The sequence below is a fragment of the Takifugu flavidus genome, chromosome 13, assembly GCF_003711565.1.
Source record: "Takifugu flavidus isolate HTHZ2018 chromosome 13, ASM371156v2, whole genome shotgun sequence".
Classification (NCBI taxonomy): domain Eukaryota; kingdom Metazoa; phylum Chordata; class Actinopteri; order Tetraodontiformes; family Tetraodontidae; genus Takifugu; species Takifugu flavidus.
Window position 1 is genome coordinate 13,899,629 of NC_079532.1, and position 24,751 is coordinate 13,924,379.

Sequence of the window (24,751 nt, forward strand, 5' to 3'; positions counted from 1 at the left end):
TTATGATTTCACCTCTTCCTGTGCTGACTTCATTACGAGCTTTAATATGGTCTCAGCTATTTATTGTCAAGTATTACAGGCTGATTTTAGCTGATTTTAGGCTGATTTTAGCAGATTTTAGGCTGATTTTAGCAGATTTTAGGCTGATTTTCAGGTCAGGTGGTCACATAGAGTTTACCCGAAAGATGCCTTAACAGAATAAGGTTTTCAGAATAAGTTTTGCTAAAGCCTGTGCTGTTTATAGTCAGTCTCCCATAGTAACAATTAGAGTTGCAGTGAACAAAAAAAAAAAAATCCAGATGTTTACATTTTTCCTTGGGGGGGGGGCTGGGTCATTGTGATGAAAGCAAGAAGACCACCACCGTGCTCACAGAGGCAATTCAGTGTTTACTTTATCCTCCTTTTCGGGCCATCAGACTGTTTATCAGGGTTTCAGCTACACTTTAAACGGCTGCGAGCTGGATCCAGAGGATTTCCTTCTATTTAGATTTACGCCAGCTACTTAAACCGACATGATCGTGGTCAGTTCAATTTCAGCTTTAGTCCAGTTATTTCTGGTAGTTATGTACGATATAATCTACTGGATATTTTCTAACTTTGCATACGTTATACCATATGTAACAACCCGCTCTTATCCTCCCTCTTGTTTACTAAATCTTTTGAGGCTGACATTCCTCCAACACTTGTGAAAGTTGCTTCAGATGGTGAGTTTATGTTTCATTTCACGGTTGCAGATGCTCAACGTGGTGTTTTCAGTATAGAAATATACTTTATTCATCCCCAGAGGGGACACACACAACTTACTTTGAGCACATGCAGCTTCATAAAGGTCTCAGAGCGAGTCAGCTGTCCTCCACAGGTGCTACGAGCATTTCAGTACCTTGCTCAAAGGCACCTCTGCAGTGCACCCCTGGATAATGAATAATGCCTTCCCACTGAAACTCTTTTTTATGTCTTCAATGAGTAGACATTGGTAGCCAATCCTGATAATATGATGCATTTAAATATCGGATCTATTGGTGTGCTAAAATGAACGAGCCTGATGTTACTTTTACACTCTCTCGCTGACTATGTTAGCCATGTTAGCATGGCAGCATTACTGTTGAATCCACAAAGTATCCGATTAGCTGGAACGGAAGGAAGATGATGTGGGAGCAAGCACTTTTTACTCGTCTGTGGAGTTAAGAGGAGCAGAATCCAGCCTGTAATCCCACCCAGGCTCCGCGGATGAATAACGTTGTTTTCCTGGTAATGGCAGCTAGCTGAGGAGTCAGCAGCGCCTATAAAGATGGGATAATCTGGGGGCAAAGGGAAACTGAGCTGACTCCATAATTTCCTCAACGTTGCTGCCTCATTTTCATTCTCTCGCTTCCCGAGTTGCAAAAATATTCTAACGTAGCGGTTTCTTTGCCCCAGCCTGTTGTGTTCCCGTGAAACCAGAACTTCTCGTAAGGTGCTATACCGGGTTAAATATGAATCCAATAGGCCTCATGATCTTCCAACATGTGCACAGAGAATAATCCGTCATCTGTTCATGCAGAAGTTAGTCACCAGCTCAGCTCAGACCAGTCCAGCCCAGCATGATTCAGGCTCATGCCGGATCATTAAATCATCCTATTGACAGCTTCACTAAGGAACCTTTGAAAGAACTCTTGTTTCCATGCCGGAGCTCTGCATGGACCTCAGGGAGGAGAAACTAAATGAAAAGACGCAGTGAAACGTAACGATAATCATTCATCTTCAGCCAGTTATCAGAACACATTTTTAGCTATCAGGTTTTTTTTGCCAACGTTCAGCAATATTTTGGTAAAAGCGGGAGCAGCAGCGCGCCTCAACAAATGTGAATCCGGTTAACGCATCCATAGAACTTTTAAGAGAAGTCCAATTTGAGATGAATGTTTTCACAGTGAAAACAGCAACTGTCAGGACTTCATCCTTGCTCGTCTCACACTTTCTGCGGCTTTCCTTGTTTTTCATGGGAAAACGAGTCAGAAACGGCGACAAATATTAGCCAAACACTTGTCTGTGAAGTCTGTAACTTCTACACACAAACATGCACTTCTGAGGGTTTCTGATTTCTCTTCTTGTGCTCCTTCAACCAGGTCAACCTGTGTTCTCCAACCAACAATGAAAGCTACCAAGACCGCCTGCTCCGCCTAGAAGGGGATAAAGAGTCTCTGGTCCTGCAGGTCCGAACCTTTTCATCTGCACATCATTTCCCATGTGTGCGACAACTGTTTAAAGCATCAAGCAACAGTTCACTGAGAAAAGTTCTATAAATTCCCTCCAAATTTTTGGCATTTCTAATTCAATTAGCTGGATCCATGTCAGAGAATGCCTGGAGGGTTTCGCTGCCAGTCTGGATAAATGGCTCAGGTTCAAGCCCGTAATCTTTGTGCTTTAGTTGGATCCTGTTATTTCCACAACAAACATGCCTGGACACTTGTGGACTGTCTGAGCACGTGTTTCCTGGCAACTGTTGCTGCGCCTCTCGTCCTGGAACGGAACGGATGATTATACATCTCCAGTGATTCGGCTCTCGCTGCATTTTGACTCACAGCTCCGTCACGCACTCGTGGTCCTCGCGGCGCTCCCGCACATTCCTCATGGCGGAAATCACCATTCCAAAAGCGCTGATCGGCGGGCACGCGCTGTGTCTTGTACGCGTCTATGGTGCTGAAGCCAGCTCTTTATCGAGATGCTTCACCACCCGCTGAAGGAAACTAAAGTTCATCAAAGTCCTATCTCACACACACACACACACCTACTTCTTCCACATTCCTCATGTAAGGCTCTCTGTGATTGGCTGATCCTCCCAGTGGCTGAATTTTTTCCCATCAGGAGGTTTAACCGAATGTTCACAGGATAGGTTCTCCTAGGTTTCACCTGCCGTCCTCTCACTTTTGTCCTGCTTCAGCGGGTTAGCATATTTCCTGCTTGCTAGCTTCTTCCCTGCGGACGCGCTCGGCAGGACATTTTCATTCATAAGTCACATATGGGAGGTGAGTCTTTGTGGGGGAGCTTTGTGTGTTTTCTACACCCTTATTTTAGAGGACATTTTGTCAGGCATTCATTTCATGTGCCAAACGCGCACGTGTAACTCATTCACATGCGTTTTCATTCATCAGCCACAGTGTTAGATGAGTTATCTGCTCAGTCTTTTACAGACGACTCACACATTTTGTCTCACTTCTTTAATAATCTGGATTTTGGGACATGTAGAGACATTGCAGGAGACTTTTTCCAGTGGGATAAAGGTGTGATGCTGGGAATGAGTTGTCAAGGGTTGTTGAGAGGTTATTGAGAATGTGTGTTGCATTCCAGAGTAAAAGCCTGCTGAGTAGTTGTGTGTTGTGGAGAAGTGGTATGCTGGTGTGTATGAGTGTGGGTAAGTTTGTAGAAAAGATTACGTCTAAAATAGATTTATTTAATTCCAGCACTGTGCATTTATAAATGCTGGTACTTTATTGATTAATACCCATATTTTGTCCCAAAAACTTGATTGCACAAACCAGAGATGCACAAAAATTCTTCAATAAATTCGGATATGAAACTCTTGGATGTAAACACACACATTTAGCAGGACGTGAATGTTTTATATTTCCTTTTGCACCATAGTTTCATGCTCTCCCTCTGCTGAGGTCAACCCTATGTCTCCCTTCAGGTGAGCATCCTGACCGACCAAGTAGAAGCACAGGGAGAGAAGATCAAAGACCTGGAAAGTTCTCTGGAGGAACATCGGCAGAAACTGGCCTCCACCGAGGAGATGCTGCAACAGGTGACACACAAGCGCACCCACGGGGAAACAATCTCCACGTGATGCCCACTCTTTTCTGCCTTCTTTGTGGCTCGTGGTGCTCTTTGCTCTTTCCACATTCTTCTGGTGCGGCCTGCACGATGCTCTGCACAGCCAGGTTGTTAATGTGAGCCGCACATATTCTTCTCTTGCACTTAAACCCGCTGATCCGGTGAGGCTCGTTGACCTGGCCCGGTTACCAGCCTGGACCTCTCAAACCATCAGTTTGTAGTCCTACAGAGAGGTCGTGAAGCCTATTCAATTCAACTTTATTTATATAGAGTCTGTTACATTAAAAACAAGCAGCAGTGGCAGGAGAACATCACTTCAAACAGGAAGAAACCTTGAACAGGACCAGGCCCACATGGAGGGGGGGTCCCTCCTGCTGATGGCTGGAAATGGGGAGACAGAAGGAGAAAGAGACCTGTCCCCGGACCATGATTCTGAAGCAGGGCAGAACTAGCAGCATAACTAAGATAATGCTAAATGATAGACGACCCTTCTCTAGCTATGAATGTCTGCATTAATGACCGTAGGTATAGATTTACTGACTATGACCTTTCTAAAAGAAAGTTTTCCTCCCGTCCCTGGAGGCTTCCCAGCAGGGGGCTGATGGCTGAAAGCTCTACTACCTAGTCTCCTCCTTAAGATGCAGTTAACCACAAGTAAAGCAGCATTCTGAGAGGACAGTATGAGGCTGTGTGCTTCTCCAGATATGATGCAGCCAGTGACGAGAGGCGAGTGTTCACTGGAGAAGAAATATGGTTTCAGGTCAGAGCTTCCAGAGATTCCAATCAAGCAAACTACAGAGGAGAAATGTGACTAGCTCATTTATTCCTGAGGAGTTTAGGACCAACAATGACCTCAGGTTTGTCCAAATTTAGAAGAAGGACATCTTCTCTCTTGTAGAGAGCATCAGTTAGCTTACCGATGCTTAAGCTAGCAGATGCAGAGTGACATCAGGCACAATTGTGATATCTGCTCATCATACCAGGGCTGAGAACCGCTCAGATTGCACAACTTGACATGTTTCTCCTTGATTGTCTGAATTATGTGGCTGTGTGAGGTACTGTTGTCCTGCTCTCTGGAACCCACCGTGTGGCTTTTAATCGCTGCCGTTGTGCCTGACATTTTTTTTTAAATCAAATACAAATCTTGGTGCTACCATTGAGACTGGCCTTAACTTCCACCATATCGTATCAACATCTACAACTCATCCAGGACACTGCTGCTGTATCCTGGCCAGGTCCAATAAATGTCGCCCCAAATCTTAGGGCCCTGCACTGGCCGCCCAAGAACTGACGCTAAAATTCTTCTGTTTATAAGAGCACATAGTGGCTCTGCTCCAACTCCATCCAAATGCACCAAGGCAGCTCAGTTGCTCCTCCATTGATCTCCTTATCTTCCCCTGGATCAACGCAACGACAAGCTCAGACAAGTTGATGAGTTATTGTACCCCAAAAAATGCTGTTCCTGCCTCACCACATTAAAAATGCCCCCACCAGTCTCCAGCCTAGTCTCCCGTCACCTCTTCTCACTTTCATATTTCTGTCTATGTTATTAAATAACTGTATGTTGCTTCATTTATTCTTGCATTTGTGTTGTCCATTGGGTTGCCTTTGACAGCAAATGCGCTACTTAATACATTTTCTTCTTCTTCTAATGTCATTCAACACAGTGTGTTTGCGTGTGTGTGTGTGTGTGTGTGTGTGTGTGTGTGTGTGTGTATAAAGGAATAAATAAGTTGTGCCACAGCGTTCTGTTGAGAACAGGCTATTTGACATCCTGTGAAACACTAATTCCTAAACTATAACGCAAATGCAGAGGTCAAAGGTCAGCATTATTGCTCAGTTATCTAAAGCCCAGCTTGAAGGTGACCCAGGTTTGGATGTGACTACCAGATTCTGCAGCAACTTTGCTGCCCAGGGCCACACATTTGATCTGTTTTTGTGGCTATTCTCAATATTCTGCCAGGCTGGATGTCACACAAGCACCGGGGGCTTCGGGGGAATAAACCCCCCCGTTTAGTGTCCTCAGTCCTCTCCATTATATCTGATATTCCTCTGTGGTCTAATAAGTAGCGTACAGGGACACTATACCACGTTTAAATCATCCATTATTTGTAAAATATGTGGATAAAGGACAAAAAGAATAGGATTTTTTTTTTTTTTACAGACTCGTGTTGTCCAAATGCTGCTGTTCCTGATTGTCTATATGAGAATTTATTGTAGGTCTGGTGGTCTTATTGGATTTGTTTGTGCTTGTGTGCAGCTTTTGTTCCAGCATTTGTGTCCAGTTAATGGCTGTCTGGTCAAATAGCTGATGTGATAGGAGATGTTTGCCGGTGGAGCGCGGAGCACGGTGGCGGGCTGTTGCCTTTTAGCATGTAGCGTGCTCCAGATCAGTCGCTCCAATAGGGAATAGGAATAAAAACAGGCGTCTGCTGCTTCTCCAGAACAGTTGGTTTCATCCGGTGCAGAATATTGAGTAATATTTGGTTAATCAGCCTTGCTTTCAGATGCTTCACAGTGGAGTTTAAAAGAGATCCAAGTGCCAAAGAGACAATTTGTCACATGTTGCCCCCCATAAGTGGCAGAAAGGGAGTTTCAGGCAGCTGAGCTTTGTGCCATGAGCAAAGACTTGTGATTAATTACTTCTAAAGACTCCAGCTTATCCTGCTGTAAGTGACACTGGTGTAAGGTTTCAAACTGGCACTCAGCTGTCATAACTAAGCTGTGCGTGCGTGGGTGCGTGCGTGCGTGCATGCGTGTGTATGTGTGGGCACTGTTGTACATGGAATGTATGGAGGGCCAGAATGAGTGTTTGGGGGTTAAGACGTGGTTTTAGGGTTAGAAGCAGGAGAAAGTATGATGCCAGTGAGTCCATACGAAGACAAGGTATTTTTTTTATTGTTTGTTGCTTTTTCTTTTTGGTTTTCTCGATAAAATGCTTTGTAGTTTGTAGTTTATAACCTAAGCGTACAATCCAAAATGACAGGACCTGGATCCTTATTGAGGACGTTCTTGTAGCTTGTATTTCCTCAACATGAAGGGAGATTAAACCTAAATTTAAACAGCAGTATGTTTTAGTCTATTGGACATAAAACCAACTCCACTCTCACAACCAAAGTAGCTTAAAGTTTCTTCATTCATTCATTAAATGAAGCTCCCAAAAACCACCTAAAGTAAATTTGAGAAATGTTTGGATTAATTTAGCTTTGCAATTACTCATAAATTCCTTTTTATGAAATGTGTCAAAAGGCGAATCTTTTGAAAGGATTGGGGAGGCGGGGGGTAAACAGAAATCAGGGATTTGGAGGCCTGTGATGTGATCAAATCCCACACAGATGTGGATTCTGTGTAATTCGGAGAGCAAAACCTCTCCGTGGACACTCGCCATCATTTGCTTTCTGAGCCTCTCAACTATTTGACCGTACCAAAGAAGCTCAGATTTATTAATAGCTCCCTGAACTGGCCCGTGTACACGAGTGAGCATGTATATATTTAGCTTTGTGGGGTCTGGGCCTCCAGCATTGTCTGCTCTCTTGCTGTGGGAAAAAGCTTGTTGGGAGTGGACCGTCATGCTCCGTCTGCTCGGCATTGATCCACATTTGCTGTAGGTGTGATTTCAACCTGTTGCTCACCGGAGTTTCCTCAACTTACAGCTTGTGTTTTCCCCAGGAGCTGATGAGTCGGACCTCTCTGGAGACTCAGAAGCTGGATCTGATAGACGAAGTGTCTTACCTCAAGCTCAAGTTGGTCAGCATGGAGGAGACGCACAGCAACTCCCAGCCAACAGAGCCTGTGGATACGGATCAAAAAAAGGCAGAGGTATGGATTCCCCATAGGCAGGAAGGTGCATTTTTGTTGCATAAATGTCTCCAGTTACACGTGCCTGTGTTTATACAGTCCTGCTGCTGGTTTCAGCGTCTTTACAGTCACCTTTGTCCATCAGTCCAGCGGGACGCCTGCCTGGATCCTCCATCAATGAGCTATTTAATTATTTATTTATTTAAATTTGAAGAACCACTGCAATCCAGCAGCATCTTATAAACTGTAGACATTGTACTGAAAAGTGTTGTAAAATGGTTCCTTGTTTCTGTGCAGTTTTCCTTCGCAGTAAAAGAGCTAAAATGATGTGGCTGGAAAACCAAAACATGGTTGTTTTAACTAAAAGAGCTAAAATGTTGTGGCTGGAAAACCAAAACTTGGTTGTTTTAACAAGGCCTAAAGGATGAAGCATCACAGAGCGGCTCACAGTGGTCTGTTTAACCCACCGTGATGATTATTTAGCTAGACTCAATGTTAGCATGAGGCTAGTGCTGCTTCTGATGGACTCTGAAAGACAGAACCAGCCAAAGGTTCAAATTTTCAGCACATCAATAGTTGTAAAAATCACATTTCTCGGCTGCATGAACCCTGCGCCATAACTCCAGGTCGGTGGGGGCGGTGGCGCAGATATTTGCATCTCATCCCTATGTGCCCCTCCCCCATGTGTCACCAGGAAAGCGTCATTTCAATATTTGTGCACTTTTTATTGAAATTGTTGGATTCCATCTGCAGGGGTCTTCTTGAGGGCATTTGTTTGTAAAATTCTGGAAAAGTCATTTCTGTAAACAGAAGATAGAGCAAAGGGTGTGCATGCTTTTCCATTGTAGTTGAAGCAAAGCATATATTTTTTTTTAAAAAACCATTGTACTCCAAACATAATTGTTTGAAAAGAAACCGCGAGCATATTTCTCCTGTGTAAACCCTGACATCCCCCCCACCCCCCACCCCCCGCTGCTTTGGTCAGTGTGATCAACCACATCCCAGCCAAAATAACTGCTTTCTCACACACAGATCCAGTCCCATTGTGGTACTTTTACAGTACTTCATGTAGCATTTCCTGGCTTACGTGTAATTAAAAATCCTCCCTCTGGGGTTGTGAATGTCTTTTAAACCCTAAGATGGCTGATCTTGACTCAGTTCTACAGAATTCTATGGAATACTTGCAAACATAGTGCATATTATCATTTTTATTTTAGGTGTGGTCGGACTGCGAGAACCCTGGAACAAAAACAAACCTAATCATTAGCATCAAACATAAATTCTCTATGTTATTCACAGTTCTTGTGAGGACCTTCAAACAGCTGCTGAGAGAGAGAGAGAGAGAGAGAGAGAGAGAGAGAGAAGGATGCATGGCCAAACTAGATGAGCAGTCCCTACTTGTCCTCACTGCTTTCTTTGTGTGGACTTTGTCCATTGTGATACTCAGCAGCGTGTCCCTGCTGGCACCACAAAAACTGAAGCTGCTCTTGTGCTGTAACTGTGTGTGTGTTTGTGTGTGTCTTTAGCACCAAGGGCTGTCCTTTTAGTAAACAGGATGCAGCATTAGTGACATGTTGAGCCCAGTGTTATGCACACATAGCTAGCGTGCGATAAACATCACAGGAAGCAGAGCAGGACAACAAGAAGGACAGAGGGACGGATGGCTGACGGCAGGAAAAACATGAAAGTAAGGGAAACGGGATGAGACGCAAACAGACAGATGGAGGGATGAATGCTGACAGGAGGTGTTGTGGAAATATGGTTTTCTGTCCCGGGAGGCCTTGAAGTCAGAGAGAACGCAACACTCCACCAACAAGACGGTCGCTGCTTTGGCTGAGTAGCGTCGCATTAGCGGGTTTAGGATCCCTGCTGACGCAGATATTGACGCCTCCATTGTGGAGCCATCGGACACCGAGGGTTTCAGCCTCCAGCACGGCCGTGTCGTCATTACGGTCTGCAAAGGTCTCCGTAAAAGCTGACACAGTGACTTGATTGGCAGATAAGAGTGCTTCTTCCTCTCATCTTCCCAGAACTCACCCCGTGCCCTCTTCTTTCTCTTCCCGTCTCACCCGCTGACCTCTACCTGCTGTCTTACCTTTGGTCTCCGCCGCTCGTTGGCCTCGCAGTGCGTGGTAAATCTCATCAGTGAACTGCAGGAGCAGATGTGCAGGTTTCAGGAGGAGATCAGCACCCGTATCCAGGAGAAACGGGCCTTGGAGGAGAGGGAGGCTCAGCAAGGGGAGCCCAGAGTGAGACCGCATGGGTCGGCTGGCTCAGATGCAAGCCTGCCCGGCTCTGATTCCAGGAGCGATTATGGAGGAAAGACTGTACACGTAGGGAGACTTGATGGATGAACTCATCTTCCCCTCCTTCCCCGTCATTTTCCCTCTTCTTCTCCTCTTCCCTTTTAACAAGCCCACACTCCAGCCGCCGGTATTTGGACCCTCCCACAGAATCAAACTAACCCTTTCTGGGGCGCTTTGCTTTGATGTTTTCAAATACTTGCATTCCTTTGATGGATTACTGAGGATGCCTAAGTACGATATTTGAAAGGACAGCTTCTTTAACTGTTCACCTTTACGTGCACGACGCAGTCTCTCCAGGACACTTTTGTGCTGTAAAACTTTAAAAAGTCTCTATGAAATTTGACGTTTCAGATATTTGAAGCCTTTCTATGCAGGACAAGGTAGAACAAATTTTAACCAACTATTTAGATCCAAGGTACCATTAAGAGCCTTGTTTGAGTCTTGTTCTGCCCAATGCTGCGTCTCCATCTCAGCTGCGTCACCGCAGCCAAAAAAGCCCAAAATAAATCCGTTTCAACAATTTTTGAAAAGTGGTCACGAGTGATCCTGCTCTCAAGTGAATTCTATGTGCCCTCTCACATTCCTGCAGGGACTGACGAGCGCATATGTGCTGAAATATGTAGTGTTTAGTTCAGTTAAGTGAGCGTGTTCTGACCCAGGGCTCGTTCTCTTGGTTTGGTTTGATGTGGTGTACCTGCATGGTAGCGGTTCTCTCCCTCTACTAACAAAGCTGCTTTCCTCCAGCGCTGACCAGGTGGACGGGTCAGGTGACAGTAACAATGTGTAACGTTGTCCGGGGATAGACGCGGGCCCCAACCGGGCCCAACCGGGCCCTCCGATTCCTCCCTTTGGTGGTCGTTGATAACTGCATGCTGTGGTATCTGTTCTCAGGATGGTAACGTTTGCTGTATTAACACCTGTTCCTGTCCAGCTCTGGGGGATCTTCTTAACTGCACTGGTTGTCAACACATGTGTGAATACCCTCATGTTGGCCTCTCTTGATAGAATAACTGATGCATGCCAGTAGACGCTGCAGCAGGAAGTGCTGGAAGAACCGGTGGAGTAAAAGTCTGCGTTTGGCCTTTTTCTGCAGGATTTGCTTCAAGAAGTGAAGCAGCTGAAGCAGAAAGTTGAGGAGCTGGAGGGAGAGAAGGGCCAGTATGAGCGGAAACTACGAGGCACGAAGGTAAGGTGTCGGTCGTAGCTCAGCCACAACCTGCAGCGTCTACACCGCTGACAACGTTACCCCCTCACTTTCAAACCCACTTTTCTTGCTTTGAATCGACGCATCAGACTCTTGCACACGGAAAATATAAATAAATCCAGCCAAAGGCTTGTTGTCATCACATTATCACATCATTATCACAGCTCACAGAGTAATGGACTGTTACAGTATGAGTACAGTCTTTACACCAGAGGACATGGAACTCAGCAAAAATACACTTTTAAAAGTTGGTGCCGTCTTATTTTCTCAAATATCCACGTGAATTTTTTTTCTTTTTTCAAATTTAGCCATGGTTACTTGTTTTATTGCCATTTGTTTGCAGCACTAAAAATGAAAAACTTTTAGACAGACGTTGCTGGTCTGACTACACTTAATAAACTAGAGTCTTGAATTTTACATACGCTGATTTGTGGAAGTTTTAGCCAGGCTGGTCTTTTTAGATAAATCAAATCAAATTGGAATTTTATTAAATGGGCTTATAAAGAAAAAAACACCTTTGAAGTAAAGCAGGAAACCACATCCCAACAACTTCTTCATATAGGCTGGTCCATTAATAAACAAAGAGTCATAAGATAGATGCTTAAACCCGGAGGCGACGCCACTGTCGGGCAGGTGGGGGGTCAGAAGGTGATTAAAAATGAACCATTGTCTACTAACTCCTTTACATTGGTACACTTTCAGGTGCTGGATCTGCTGTTGCTTTCTGTGTGCTCACAGTGCTTCCTCCCTCCTCTCCCTCCGTCTCCTCCTCTCCTCTCTATTAACCCCCCTCTGCCTTTGTCTTCTAAACATTCGCCCCATCTTTAACCGCCCCCTTGTCTGTCTGTAGCTCTCCATCTCTTATTCTCTCCATGTGTGTTACCAGTCGCTCATGACCCAGCTGTCCAGCCTCAAGCTGACTGTGGAGCACACACAGCTGGAGAAGCAGCACTGGGAGGAGCGCTGGCGCAGCGCACAGGTGCCCTTTCTTTCTCCTCGTCCGGCGTCGCTCGTAGCCTCTTTTTCCTACTCTCCTCTGATTTGGCCCAGTCTTTACTACCAGTCTGCTTTTCTGAAAATCACTTTTCTCTAACCTCCATGTTGTGGTATGTATTTAAACTGCAGTAACTTTGGTGTTTTTGAAGGAAAAATCTGTAATATTCAATCTCCTGACCCAGCCTGTTTGATCACTATTTGCTGACTTTATATTTATATATTATAAGTGGTGAAAGGGTCAAATTTTGCGAAAAAAAAAAAAACAAGCTCCAAATGTTATTGAAATTTAGTTTCTCCCAGTAAAAAAGCCATGCAGCAGCTTTGTGAAGGATTCCATATGATTCCAGTTGTGTTCTCTGGCATTCTCTTTGCATGTCTGCTCCCTCTCTGGTGTCAAATAACACACATTTGTACATAATTACATGAGCTTACAGCTGCAGGTTGGTGCTGAAGTGTTAAGTTCTTGTTAGCCTGTTTCCTTTGAACAGGAATTATTGTTATGGTGATTATTGGTTTTGAAGGGGTGTTTATTTTACACTCTGGGAGAGAAGATGTGTTCATTGAAGGATGGAGTTGGGAGCTAATGATGTTCCAGCACCCCAAACACACACACGCACACACAGTCTGGATTTCACTGGGCTTTTCATCAGAGGTGCTCAGTCATTGCTCATCCCTGGAAATGTGATGTTGGAGTCTACGTTTCCAACAGGATGCCGTCCGTTAAAGTGTAAATCTGTATGTTAGGAGCTCTAATCACCTGTTAGAGCCGGCTGCCGTTGACTCTGGTGGAAAGTATACAGCCGTACACAAATGGAGTTATTTACATCCCTCAATACCAATACTGAATGTCCCCTGATACTGAATTTCGAGGCATCCCATCATCCAGTCATCACGACAACAATCCCGTTGTGAAGAGAATGTTGCCTGTCAAGTTCCTGAAGCTGCTTCACAAATGCCCTCTGCCTTCTTCCACAGGCAGAGATCTCAGAGCTGCAGCAGATCCTGGCCTCCAAAGACGCCGAGATAGAGTGCCTGCGGTCCCAGCTGTTGGCCAGATGTGGCCCAGCCAACGACAACACAGAGAGAGGTACACGCCTTATCCCCGCTGCCTCACCGGTCATGTCACATCCAAGAGCGCCAATGCTGATACAGTAACATCTAATCAAAGTGTCTTTCTCTCCCCTTCTATACACTCGGCTTATTTTGACTCTCTGCTTCCCTCTCCTGTAGAGGAAGTGTATGTCCAGCAGCTAATTACCAGATGTAAGGCATGGTGTGCTTCTGCTGTGGAACTAATCTCCAATCGGACTCTCTGTGCCGACAGTTGACATTGTGGTTTTCTTTGAATCGTGATGTCTAACTGTTTGTGTGTTTAGTTTGCAGTTTGGTTTGCAGTGGAAACCAAACCGGAGCGTTTGCATTGAGATTTGGACCACAGTTGAGATCCAGTTTGTGTCGGCTGTCCTAAATATTCACAATATCCTTTCAAATGTTCTGGCAAGGGAGAGTTGTTATTGCGCTGCTTGTAGCCTCGCTGCGAAATTAGGCCTAGCAGATGATTCGATATTTGAAAGCGTCAAACGTTAATCACCTTTTCTTTTTTGGCTATTAATTGTCGTGGTGGAGAGCTTTGCATCAGAACTCCAACTAGCACAACCTTAGCTTAATGGATTAACAGTGTGTCTAAATCACTACACATGTATTTATGGTGAATTCTTTGTTCTAAGTTGTTCAGACATTCATCCAGAGCCACACCTCATTTAACATTAGTATTTTTACATCATAAAAATGTATATTAGAAGCTCATGTATCACAGACATTCAGGTTTGCCACGGTAGCAAATTGATCCCACTTTTATTTAATTCTGGCAGATTTCTCTTGATTGATGAGAAGTTGGGATTTATGCCTTTTACCTCATTTGGCCACCAGGCGGCGATCAATAAAGAACCCGTGTCCACAGCTACGGGTCAAAGATGAGCTCAGAACACCGCGTTTTATTTTAAATGGTCATGAAGCTAACCTGAGTGAGGCGACATCGGTATGAGTTTCACGGTTACCTGGCAGAACGCAAGCAAGCGGCCTTTATGCGTGACCTTCACTGTCAGATTTGAAAGGATATGAAATAATGTCGGGCTCGTATCTCTGCGTGTTTGCCTGATTTGTCTTGTAAAACCCTCCTCTGGGATTATACAAATTAAACGCAGAGGAAAACGGCTGCTGTGTCCGCCAGCAGCCGCCGCGTCGTCGTGCGAGCTGCAGGTTCGTCGCACGTGGTGGTGCTGTCACTGTCGGTTTGCTCTGCTTGTTCGTCCATATTAGCATGGCTGTCGCATCTGTCGCTAAACATTCCATCACATGCCAGAAAATTCAGCGGTCACGAGGCGAGTGTGAACGCGAAAATAACATTTTAACGTCCCGTTTATTTGGTCAGACCAGGAATACCAGAGGTTGAAAGAGGGGATGGAGTCTCTGTTGGCTTCCAATGAGGAAAAGGTCAGAACACTTGAGGATCGCCGCTGCAACACTTTCACTGAGGACAAAAAACCCAAAACGTGTCTTGCTGGTAACAGGACAGGCGAATAGAAGAGCTGACGGTTCTGCTGGGCCACTGCAGGAAGATCAGGGACGTGATGGCGCTCACACAGGGTGAGTCCCCCTTTTGTCCCTGAACAGTGGAACATTTTTTTTTTGGTTGTTGTGTCTCTCGTTTGTAGGGAGCAGTGAGGAGGAGCTGAGTGGCAGTTTAAGGCTGAGAACCAACACACACAAAGCTCCTTCTGACATCCTCAGATCAGAGGTGAAACCCTCATCTTTTCTATATTCATGAAAAAAGAAAAAAACACCTGACGAATGAACGTGTTTAACTCTGCATAGATGTCATCAAGAGGTTCTTCACCACTCATGTTGTCCTCATCTCCATACCAAAGAGAACTGTACTCAAGGTAGAAGCACTACAGAACACCATATAAACACACACACACACGCAAGATAATACTTATTTGTACAACTTTCCTTTATGTCTTGTAGCATCCAGAACACCATGGACGCTTCACTTGTGTCCACTGGCGATATTTGCATCTATAATGGCTCATGGTACTGTAAAAGCTTCATTAATTTAAAGTTACTGTATATATCATAATACAAACATGTATTTTAATGCTTCTGGGGGGGGTGTCCCATCTTTACCTTTTTCTGGCAAGATTGCTTTAATGTTTTATTATAATGTTGACCTGGTTCCACAGGTTTATCTGTTATAGTACAGTCTTTTTTAATGCTAACTGAATGTCTTGTGTTTCTGTATAACTTCCACAGCTTTATGGCAGCGACACGACACAATATATGAAGTCTAACGTTTTTATTTTCAGGCGCCATCGCAGGCTGTTGTCCAGCAGCCTGGAAGAATTGCAGAGCAGCTCTTCGCAAAAGGTTTGTGAGGTCGTCTTTGTTGCCTCCTGACTTCCAGATCTCCACTGAACTGGTGGACACCAAATGTGTCCACACAACAATGTTCTTTTGACCTGTTTCTGCACTAACCTGCTCATTCTGACTCTGTCTGGGTCTGTGTGTGTTCTTTCCTTCATCTTGTGACTTTGTGTGATGTAGATTATAGAGATCCAACCAGGTGAAAGTGAATCAGACGTAGGGGCCGAGGTACTGATCTGCTGCATGACTTCACACAATAATCCCCCCCCCCCAGCATGAAGCTAGAGCTTATTTTTATTAAGCTAGTATAAATGAGTGTATCACTGTACTTAACCAACCCATAGTTGAGCTGCTTTTGTGCTGTTTGATCTGATGAACCCGTTTAATTGATATATATATATATCTGCCTATATATTAGACCCCTTATTCATGTCTGTTAGTGCTTTTCTCCAAAGTTGAAGCCGCCTTTGGAAGTGATGTTCTAACGACTTATATTGATCAGTTAATTACTGCTGTACAGGTGGATCACATTGTGGCCACAGAGCGGCCCTTTTACCATACGGAAACAACGTAATCCTTCATTTCCATATGTTTAGGACATACGGGTGCTCCAGGCTAAGTATCTGTGACTTCCTAGTTATAGTCTACAGGAAGTCCTGCGTTGTGCAGCCAACAGGCTAATGGAGCTACTCCAGGTGACCTTTGACCTCATGTTCAGAGAAAAGTTCACAGCTGAATTTTTGCTCCGGGGGGGTGGAAAAAAAACAAAACATCTCCTCTATGCGACCGTAGCTTTACGCCTATTCACGCGCATGCACACGTGCACGGTGAGGCAGGACCCTCCTGAAGTGGCTGTCAGCAGTGTTTGCCGTCACAGCTGCCCCCCAGCTGTTTCTTTCTGCTAGCCTTTCTCCTCGTATTCCTTCACCGACACCGACTTCAATGCTCGGGCAGATACCAGTATCATCAGCCAGTCACCCTCTCAAAGACATTCTGTTATGCAACGAGCCCCGACGGGTCAAAGTGAGACCGCGACTCTGCTCTTGTCCACGAAGAACCAATTTCACCTTCTGGTTGATTATTATTTTTTTATTTTCCACTTTTTCGATCCATAGGCATATTTAAAGCGTGTCATTATAGTTTGTATATCCATTCATGTTGTTATTCATTTGTGGTCTTATAGACTGCGCTGCTGGAGATGAATAAGTATCAGACTCTGCCTGGAAAACGAAGCAAAAGGAGCGATCTGAACGGCAACAGAGAGGGAAACGGCGAGTATTTATCTCCTGTGCAGCTCTCCCCCAGCCACAGTGAATCCCAGGACTACAGCCTCAGTGAGTCGGGACCTCCCTGTGCAAAACCCTTAACATAATTTTAAAACCTTCTTCAGTCAAATCACACAGATTCTGGGCTCATTTCTAACAACTGCGACCTGCAAAATGTACGTTGAGAACTGTAGTTCCTGTGGGGGGCGGGGCTAAAGTTTCATGAGGAAAACCCCTTTGAAATAAAGCAACAGAAACCCATTAACACTTTCAGTCATTTCTAATTGTCACCTAACTAACTTGGCTCCCACTGCCACCTCTCTTTTCTCCTTCTCTTCCGCATCTTCCTCTTCTTCCTGTGTGTTGTTGCTGTGGATTTTCTCTGCTTGTGCTCTGGCTGCAGTTCGTTGCAGGAGTGCCAGTGCTCCGGCCTTAGGTAACCGTATGATCACTCAGTACCCAAATGTCCACACCGAAAGCACAAATTCAGGATAGGACTCGCTAACCGAGTCCCTTCAAGTCTGCAGATGCACCAAATTCTGTCGTTTCCTTGGTAAGAAAGGAAACTGAAACTGGGAGGTGAGCAGAGTCGGGGTGATGAAGTGGTGTCACCAAGGATCAGGCTGCTCTATAGGCGGGATTATGAGAACTCCCTCATGACTCAGAGCTGTCGAAGATAATTCCTGGCTCTCTCGCATCAGCATTCTCACACACACACACACGTACGTTTTGCTAATAAGCACATAAAGACTGAGCCACCCGTGTATTTGCCTGAAAAGAAGCAGAGATTAAAGGTGTGTAATCAGAAGGCCCTGAGAGGGAGCGGAGCTTTAGGATGCGCACTACTCGGCTTAGCATCCACGGTAAACAAACGACGACGTCGCCTGACAGCCCACCGACACACACACACTCACTCACTCACTCAGCCGCTGAGAAAGAGCTAGTCAAGCCAATCTTCACCAGCGAAAATATAAACCAATCGACAGAACCTGACATTTGTACAGAGAAATTGTTAAACTCTGGTCGAGCTTTGAGGAATTTCAGATTGAAGGAGCGGTATAGCTAGCAGCTGCGGGGAGGGTGGGATCTCACTCTACCGCCCCCACGCGCCCAGACTCACACACTCGATTTTCACCTGAGCCTGGGGCTTGTAGAGTTGTTGCTTTGGGTGTAATTAATGTTCCCTTCTGCTGTCTGTCCCCTCCATTTGCTAAATTCTGACTCAGGATCTCCTGGGAAACAGGATCTCTATGACATCGGTGGGTACTGCACAGAACAGACACAACTCTGCTGTGCTGTGTTCGGTTACAGTAGGCGTATGTTGTTTTTCCAGATAATCCCATTGTGTCTTTATTTAAGAGTGTGAGGCTGTTTGGTTGTTGAAAATAAGTTAGCTTAATGTTCTTGGCCAGAAAAAGAGCATTATATTTCACAAAGTTACTGATAATTTGAGCTCATGTTTCTTTTCCTGACTTTGTTGACGTAAATGCGTTGATTTGTTCTTGTCCAGAGGGAAGTCCAGAGAAACCAGAGGAGGGTGTTCTCTCCGACCAGTCTCCTCTGTCCTCAGGAGTGGACTCTGGACAGCAGTCCCCCGTCTCTCCGGAAAACAGAAAAACTCAGCGAGGCATCAAGAAACTGTGGGGGAAGTGAGTCACACCTGTCCCTCCTTCAGTCTCTGTGCCATCATGTCCTCTGCAAACTCATCGGAGCTTTGCATTTATCACGCAGGATTCGACGCAGTCAGTCCGGCAGTCCGGCTCAGGTTCACGACCCGGAATTGGGCGATTTCAAAAGAGGAGGCTTCAGATCCACAGCCGGTCCCAGACTGGCCCGACCAGCAAACACTCGGTAACGCCCCCGCGCTCCTCCTACAGACGTTAAAATGTCGACTGTCTCCGAGACTTTCCCCGTCAACCGTGTTCGGCTCTTGTCCGTTCGTCTCACTTTTTCAGAAACCTGAAGATGCCTTTTGGGAAGTGGAGCGGAGAGCAGGTGTGTGAGTGGCTGGAGGAAATCGGACTTGGCCAGTACGTCGTCATCGCTCGCCACTGGGTCGCCAGCGGTCAGACACTACTGTCAGCCACTCCCCAGGATCTGGAGCGGGTATACTTTTGTGAAATGATGCTTTTGATGCATCTGTCCGGCCGTCCTCTCAGTGTGTTCCACCTGTCTCTTCGCTCTTGCCGTCTGTCCGTCTGCTTGGCATTTAGTAATGCCTGCCTCAGGTTTTCAACCTGCCGGTTAGTTCTGCTGTCACGGCCGTCGCACTGTCCACCTGCTGGACTCTTTCTTCCTTACGATAAACCTGTGCTGTCAGTTTGAATACACTGCAGAGAAGAATTCATTAATCTGGGAAATACGTCAGTTCCTTCCTGTGGCTTTTCCAGGAGCTGGTGCTAAAAAATCCACTCCATCGGAAAAAACTTCAACTTGCCATCAAGACGATCGTCAGCAAGCAGCCAGAGAAGTCCGCAGAGCTGGATTACATCTGGGTCACTCGTATGTACTGAGAGCGAAGCGTCGCATCAAAGGACTCCTTGTGAGAGTTTCTGATGAGGCGGTTTGGTTCCACAGGTTGGCTCGATGACATCGGACTTCCTCAGTACAAAGACCAGTTTAACGAGGGCAGAGTGGACGGACAGATGCTGCAGTACCTCACGGTGGTGAGTCTTCCGGTGGGTGTGTGGCGGCATGCAAGTGAGATAACCTTTTTGAAACTTCCTCTTCTTTCTATCTCAGAATGACTTGTTGTACCTGAAAGTGACCAGCCAGCTGCATCACCTCAGCATCAAGTGTGCGATCCATGTTCTCCATGTCAACAAGTTCCATCCCAACTGCCTCAGACGCAGGCCTGGCAATGAGGTGTGTGTGTGCGTGTGTGTGTGTGTGTGGTGTGTGTGTGTGTGTGTGTGTGAGGCTCTGAACACAGAAATTTAACGAGCTTGCCTGTTTCTTTGCTTTGCATTAATTTCTTTTTCGCAAAAAAACTCAGTTTTGACGCAAAATTCCCTCAATTCCCAAATTTAAAGACCTTAAAGCAAAACCCAGGAAACCCCCCCCCCCCCCCCTCCCATGAGCCTGGTCCTGCTCAAGGTTTCTTCCTGTTAAGGGGAGTTTTTCCTTGCCACTGTTGGTTGTCTGGGGTCAGGCCCTGTAAAACACCTGGAGACCATTTTTAATTGTAACAGATGCTGTATAAAGATGGATGGATGGATGGATGGATGGATGGATGGATGGATGGATGGATGGATGGATGGATGAAAAAAGGATCCACTAAGATCTACAAATCCTTTCCCATAATATAAGCAAGTGTTGGTGCTGAATGTGTGTTTAGAACCAGTTCACTCCCAGCGAGGTGGTCCAGTGGTCCAACCACAGAGTAATGGAGTGGCTGAGATCAGTGGACTTGGCAGAATATGCCCCGAACCTGAGGGGCAGCGGCGTGCACGGAGGGCTCATAGTGAGTGCATGTTGTATTATTGGGTTTTTTTTCTTTTTAAAGATCTTAAAAAGTCTTCATTTCCCGTAGATGCTGGAGCCTCGGTTTAACCTGGACACGCTGGCCATGCTGCTGAACATTCCTCCTCAGAAAACGCTCCTGAGGCGCCACCTGGCCACCAACTTTAACAACCTGGTGGGGGCACAAGCTCAGCAGGAGAAGAGGGAGTACACTCAGGCAGCGGGCTACACGCCACTCAGCATCACGGCTAAAGTCAAGGTGAAACACCTGTAGAGAGGCAGGATTGAGGCCGCAGCAGATGTGGGACTCCTGTCTTTAAGCCTGCTCACGGGCTCTGCTCACACAAAAGGAAGAATAATCCTCACTGCAACACAGCACCCCGACTGCCTCACCATTAAATATTTATATGGACAAACACCTTGAATGGGAAAATTAACCGGCGGCACAAAAATAGATTTGTGCGCCCGGCCGGCCAGAGAGCCGAGCCAAGCCGAGCGCGTTGCTCTTTGATAACAGCACAGCGGCTTTAGCTGGGAAGCCTGGGAAACACAAACGTATAAGCTGCTGTTTATTTATTTATTTACTGTATGCAGCCTCAAAGCGTAGCAAAAGCAACGTGCGTGAGCAGTGAGGAGACCAACTGAAAAGGTTCATTTGGGATGGAAAATTGAATGTGTGTTTCCCGTTGATCGACAGTTTTCCTGTTGCTCATGTTTATGAGCTGTATTTAAACAACCTATCAGGATAAATATTCATGCACTCATAAAGGAGCAATTTCTTGCTCAAGAGCAGTCATACTGGCTAGGGGAATTGAACCATAAACCAGTTTGAAGGGGGGGGGGTTAATGTCATTTCTAATGCAAACACATTTCTTTCAGTCATGGTTCATGTCGGCTTACTGAGTTCTGTTCTCCTCATCCCAGCCAAAGAAACTGGGATTCTCCAACCTGACTCACCTCCGAAGAAGACGATCGGACGAATCCACAGACTACGTCTGTCCAGTGGAGTCGTCCTCGCCTCAGTCTGTCGTGTCCACAGCTAACGGTGTTCAGGCGCGGCCGTACGCTGGTTTCAGAGGCTTGAGTCCCATCCTGGACCGAGAGACCGATCCGTCCAGGGAGCAGGTGGGGGTCAATGACAGCAGAGCAGCATCGTCTCCATGACAGCAGTAACAGGAACATGGCTGCTACTCTGCTTCCTTTGCTTGTCACCTGTAATACCTCAGTCCATTTCCCTCCCTGCCTCTTTAACCCCCACACCCCCAGCACCTGACCCTGTGCCTTATGAGTGAAAAGATTCAGAGATGCCCAGGTGACCATGGCAACTGTTTTCCAGTCATGGTCGGCCAAGCGGGACAATGAATGGACATACTTGAAGTCTTTAACTTCCAGTCTGAAGCCTCAGTAACCTGACCTCAGTCTCAAACCTGTGCCATGATGTAAGTGATCACGAGAGAATTCCGTTTCTCCCTGGACAGTTCCTGTTACATCACTTCCTGTAATTGCACAGTGTAAATGGACATGCAGTATTAAGCCTTTGTTTTAATATTTTTGTGCGCCGCCATTTAATGATTTATTGTGCGTGAGTCGGCCTTCGCATCACTTATCTTATCTTCCAGCTTCGACACGCGGCTGTGCAATATTTGCACAATGTTACGGAGAGGGTTTATTTAATATTTATATCACAGGAGAGGAATTGATTGAAATGACACGTGCATTTTTTTTTCTATTGTAATTTTCATATTTTTCTGTGATATTTTAATAGTAAAGGGAATCCTATTCTTCAATTCACTGTGCATATGTCAATGTCAAAATATTAATCAAATAATTTAGTAAATAAAATCATCCGTGTGTAAAGTCTTTTTTTTTTTTTTTGCAACTCAACAACATTTTAAAAGGATTTCAAATACATCCGACAAACGACAGTTGCGCTAACTGGACAAATTTATAGCGAGTTGCTTCATTCTCCTTCTCATCCACATCCTCCTAGTTGCCATGGCTGTCACCATAATGTTGCCATAGTAACCTTAATAATCTGAGATTTTAGTGCATCTTAAAGAATGCCAATATGAATGCATTAATTACTGCACCCTAATGATGGAATTTTCACTGTTTTTGTTATTACATATGAGTGAAGTGATGCAAAAGTGATGGTGACGGACATCCTTTATTAGCATTTAAAATAACTGAAATAATAAATCCACTTGATCTTCTAATAATTTGGGTCCATAACTAGGTGACGGGTCCTCCAGATGTGCTGCGCCAGCGTTTTGACATTTGCAGGCTTCCCAATTTCTCGTATTGTTTCTCTACTTGTCACAATGAAATGGTGACAAATTATGCTTAATTGAGCTAATGGTCGATGCAGGGGATGCAGTCATCACCTTCATAATAATGTATCCCAGCATTTTGTCCCTCAACTGCAGCTGTCATTCTTCTGCCCTGGCCTATTTTTCTTCTAAACTGATTCGACATTGTAACCTGATTTTAACCCGAGTGCACGCGTTTAAATCAGTAGATAAAGACCCAGAGTCCCCAAAAAGAAAACATTGATTAAAATAAACCTTTATTCACTCTGAGTCAATTCAGAGCGACTTATTTTTAATGATGACCCGTCTGAAGACCTGCTTTTCAAAAGCAGGGGTACCGGAACATCCGGCCAAAACACTCACTGCGCCACCAAGTCCATAAATATTTCTGCTTCAGGGGTTCATCACATTTCATTTTAAAACTGATTTTGACTGAACGTATCTTCACATATATTATGGATTTGGTATTGTGACAGTGGGGGAGGAGGCTTTGACACTGAGGTGGATTTGTGTTTTCCATCCTCTACAATCAGTTATTCCAATGGTTATATTTTGTCTGCAGGGGTTGTTTCTTTGGGATCATTCACATTTACCCAGAGGCTCAGAGAAACACTAAAACACTAACTAACATATCCAAGGGCAAAGCACCATGTGGATGCACTGTCATTTAACAAAGGATTACCAAGACCCCAAACTAATGTGGAGGAGCATGCAGATCTACTGGGAGAGAGCACGCTGCCAGCATGTGGCCTCTTTTATTACTGTCAGCCTCGGAAACAGGCGTGTAGACTCCGCCCCTCTACAGACCCCTCCCCTCTCCAGACTCCTCCTCTCTCCAGACTCCTCCCTTGGGTGGACTCCTTCCAGGATCCTGAAGCTCATCTATAACAGTATCGGCTTAATTTCTGATCAATTATGCTCAAATCTGAAACATGATTGTTCGATTACATGGTTGGATCCAGTACCCCATGTGACTCCAAGAAGGAAAAAGTCAAGCTTTATATTAATAAATGCATTCGTCCAGCAATACCAGGCAACAGTGCTCACTATATAAAGAGACCGCATTTGTGTTTCCTGTTAAAAAGTGTGTAAATGAGGTTTGATTTTCTGAAAACAGGAGACAAGAGCAACTACTAATTTTGGCTAACAGTGCAGTATAAATTTGTTTTCAGAGAGCTGTCACATGCATGTGTACAGGTAAGTAAAAAGTAGCAGTGCACGCAGTATTTCCTCAGCTGTTTTAACATGACACCCAATATTCTGAAGTAACTATAAATTGTAAAATAACTATAATAGGATCAGTAATTGCTCATTTCTACAATGACATTATTTGTCAAGATTATTTGGGTACTACTACTATTTAACTGACTCTAAGGATAATTAGAGGTTGTATCAGAATTTTCCCTCCCCTTCACCTGCTCGAAGTGGAACTGGTGCACCGGTCCCGATCCTGTCTTCAAAATGGTTGAAGCACTTTGTTGGGGTTTGTGGAGCGGGTAGCTTCACAACAGTTTAGGTGGCTGGGGTTTTTCACTATCCTCTCACAAAACCAGCTGCTACCAGCTCATGAGGAAAGATCTCCGTTAAGCGATCCCATTAGATTTATTTTATTCGCTGGTACAACCTTTAAGGATGACATAATATCTATTTCGTTATGATAGTGTTAATTCCAAGGCCTGGAAAAGCCACTGAAGTTAATACTTTAAACTGCTACTACATTAATTAGGGGGAGTGTGTGTGTGTGTGTGTGTGTGTTGCAGATGGTGATCACAGAGGGTACAGTGGTGCAAATAGAAGCTCTGTCGGAACGCATTAACAACCTCACAGTGAGATCCAGCACACAGAGTTTGCCACTAATGACCCATGCAGCCGATTCACTCGACGACTAATTGCTTCACACAGGTCTGAACAGAAGTTCCAGGCATTCAGGAAGCTCTGCGGCTGTATCCCCACATATTCCTAACTTTATTCATAGCACAATTTTTTTGTCACCTCGGTAACAAGGACCGGCAGCAGCCTTTATTTGGTTACTGAATCGTGTTATGACGTATTCTCTTCGTATTCTGGCCCAATTGGGAGCTGCCTTGTATAATTTCAGAGAATCTGCTAATTAGCTTCTTGTCTTGGTTTTTATTTGTACTGCTGCAGCCTTACTGAATAGTTAAATACTAAACACATAAC

General features: G+C 45.1%; 1 protein-coding gene across 13 annotated transcripts in view; it reads left to right on the forward strand.

Annotated features, from left to right (window-relative positions):
• The window catches only part of ppfibp2b (PPFIA binding protein 2b), a 44,179-nt gene extending 22,061 nt beyond the window's left edge, over positions 1-22,118 (forward strand). For 3 of the 13 annotated variants that reach the window (XM_057053301.1, XM_057053312.1, XM_057053310.1), the window contains 26 exons: positions 2,103-2,189; positions 3,665-3,778; positions 7,477-7,626; positions 9,732-9,938; positions 11,005-11,097; positions 12,002-12,094; positions 13,087-13,198; positions 14,543-14,604; positions 14,682-14,757; positions 14,826-14,908; positions 14,986-15,053; positions 15,139-15,204; positions 15,477-15,537; positions 15,715-15,762; positions 16,718-16,868; positions 17,203-17,235; positions 18,026-18,058; positions 18,310-18,448; positions 18,531-18,650; positions 18,755-18,905; positions 19,190-19,301; positions 19,377-19,465; positions 19,542-19,664; positions 20,137-20,262; positions 20,332-20,520; positions 21,186-22,118. In XM_057053301.1, the coding sequence (XP_056909281.1) occupies positions 2,103-2,189; positions 3,665-3,778; positions 7,477-7,626; positions 9,732-9,938; positions 11,005-11,097; positions 12,002-12,094; positions 13,087-13,198; positions 14,543-14,604; positions 14,682-14,757; positions 14,826-14,908; positions 14,986-15,053; positions 15,139-15,204; positions 15,477-15,537; positions 15,715-15,762; positions 16,718-16,868; positions 17,203-17,235; positions 18,026-18,058; positions 18,310-18,448; positions 18,531-18,650; positions 18,755-18,905; positions 19,190-19,301; positions 19,377-19,465; positions 19,542-19,664; positions 20,137-20,262; positions 20,332-20,520; positions 21,186-21,425 (2,826 nt within the window). In that variant the 3' untranslated portion in view covers positions 21,426-22,118. Of the gene's footprint in view, positions 1-2,102; positions 2,190-2,320; positions 3,003-3,664; positions 3,779-7,476; positions 7,627-9,731; positions 9,939-11,004; positions 11,098-12,001; positions 12,095-13,086; positions 13,199-14,542; positions 14,605-14,681; positions 14,758-14,825; positions 14,909-14,985; positions 15,054-15,138; positions 15,205-15,476; positions 15,538-15,714; positions 15,763-16,717; positions 16,869-17,202; positions 17,236-18,025; positions 18,059-18,309; positions 18,449-18,530; positions 18,651-18,754; positions 18,906-19,189; positions 19,302-19,376; positions 19,466-19,541; positions 19,665-20,136; positions 20,263-20,331; positions 20,521-21,185 lie in introns of those variants that run through there. The other 10 variants (XM_057053305.1, XM_057053314.1, XM_057053313.1 and 7 more) reach the window with 9 other exon arrangements.
• The last annotated feature ends 2,633 nt before the right edge of the window (positions 22,119-24,751 follow it).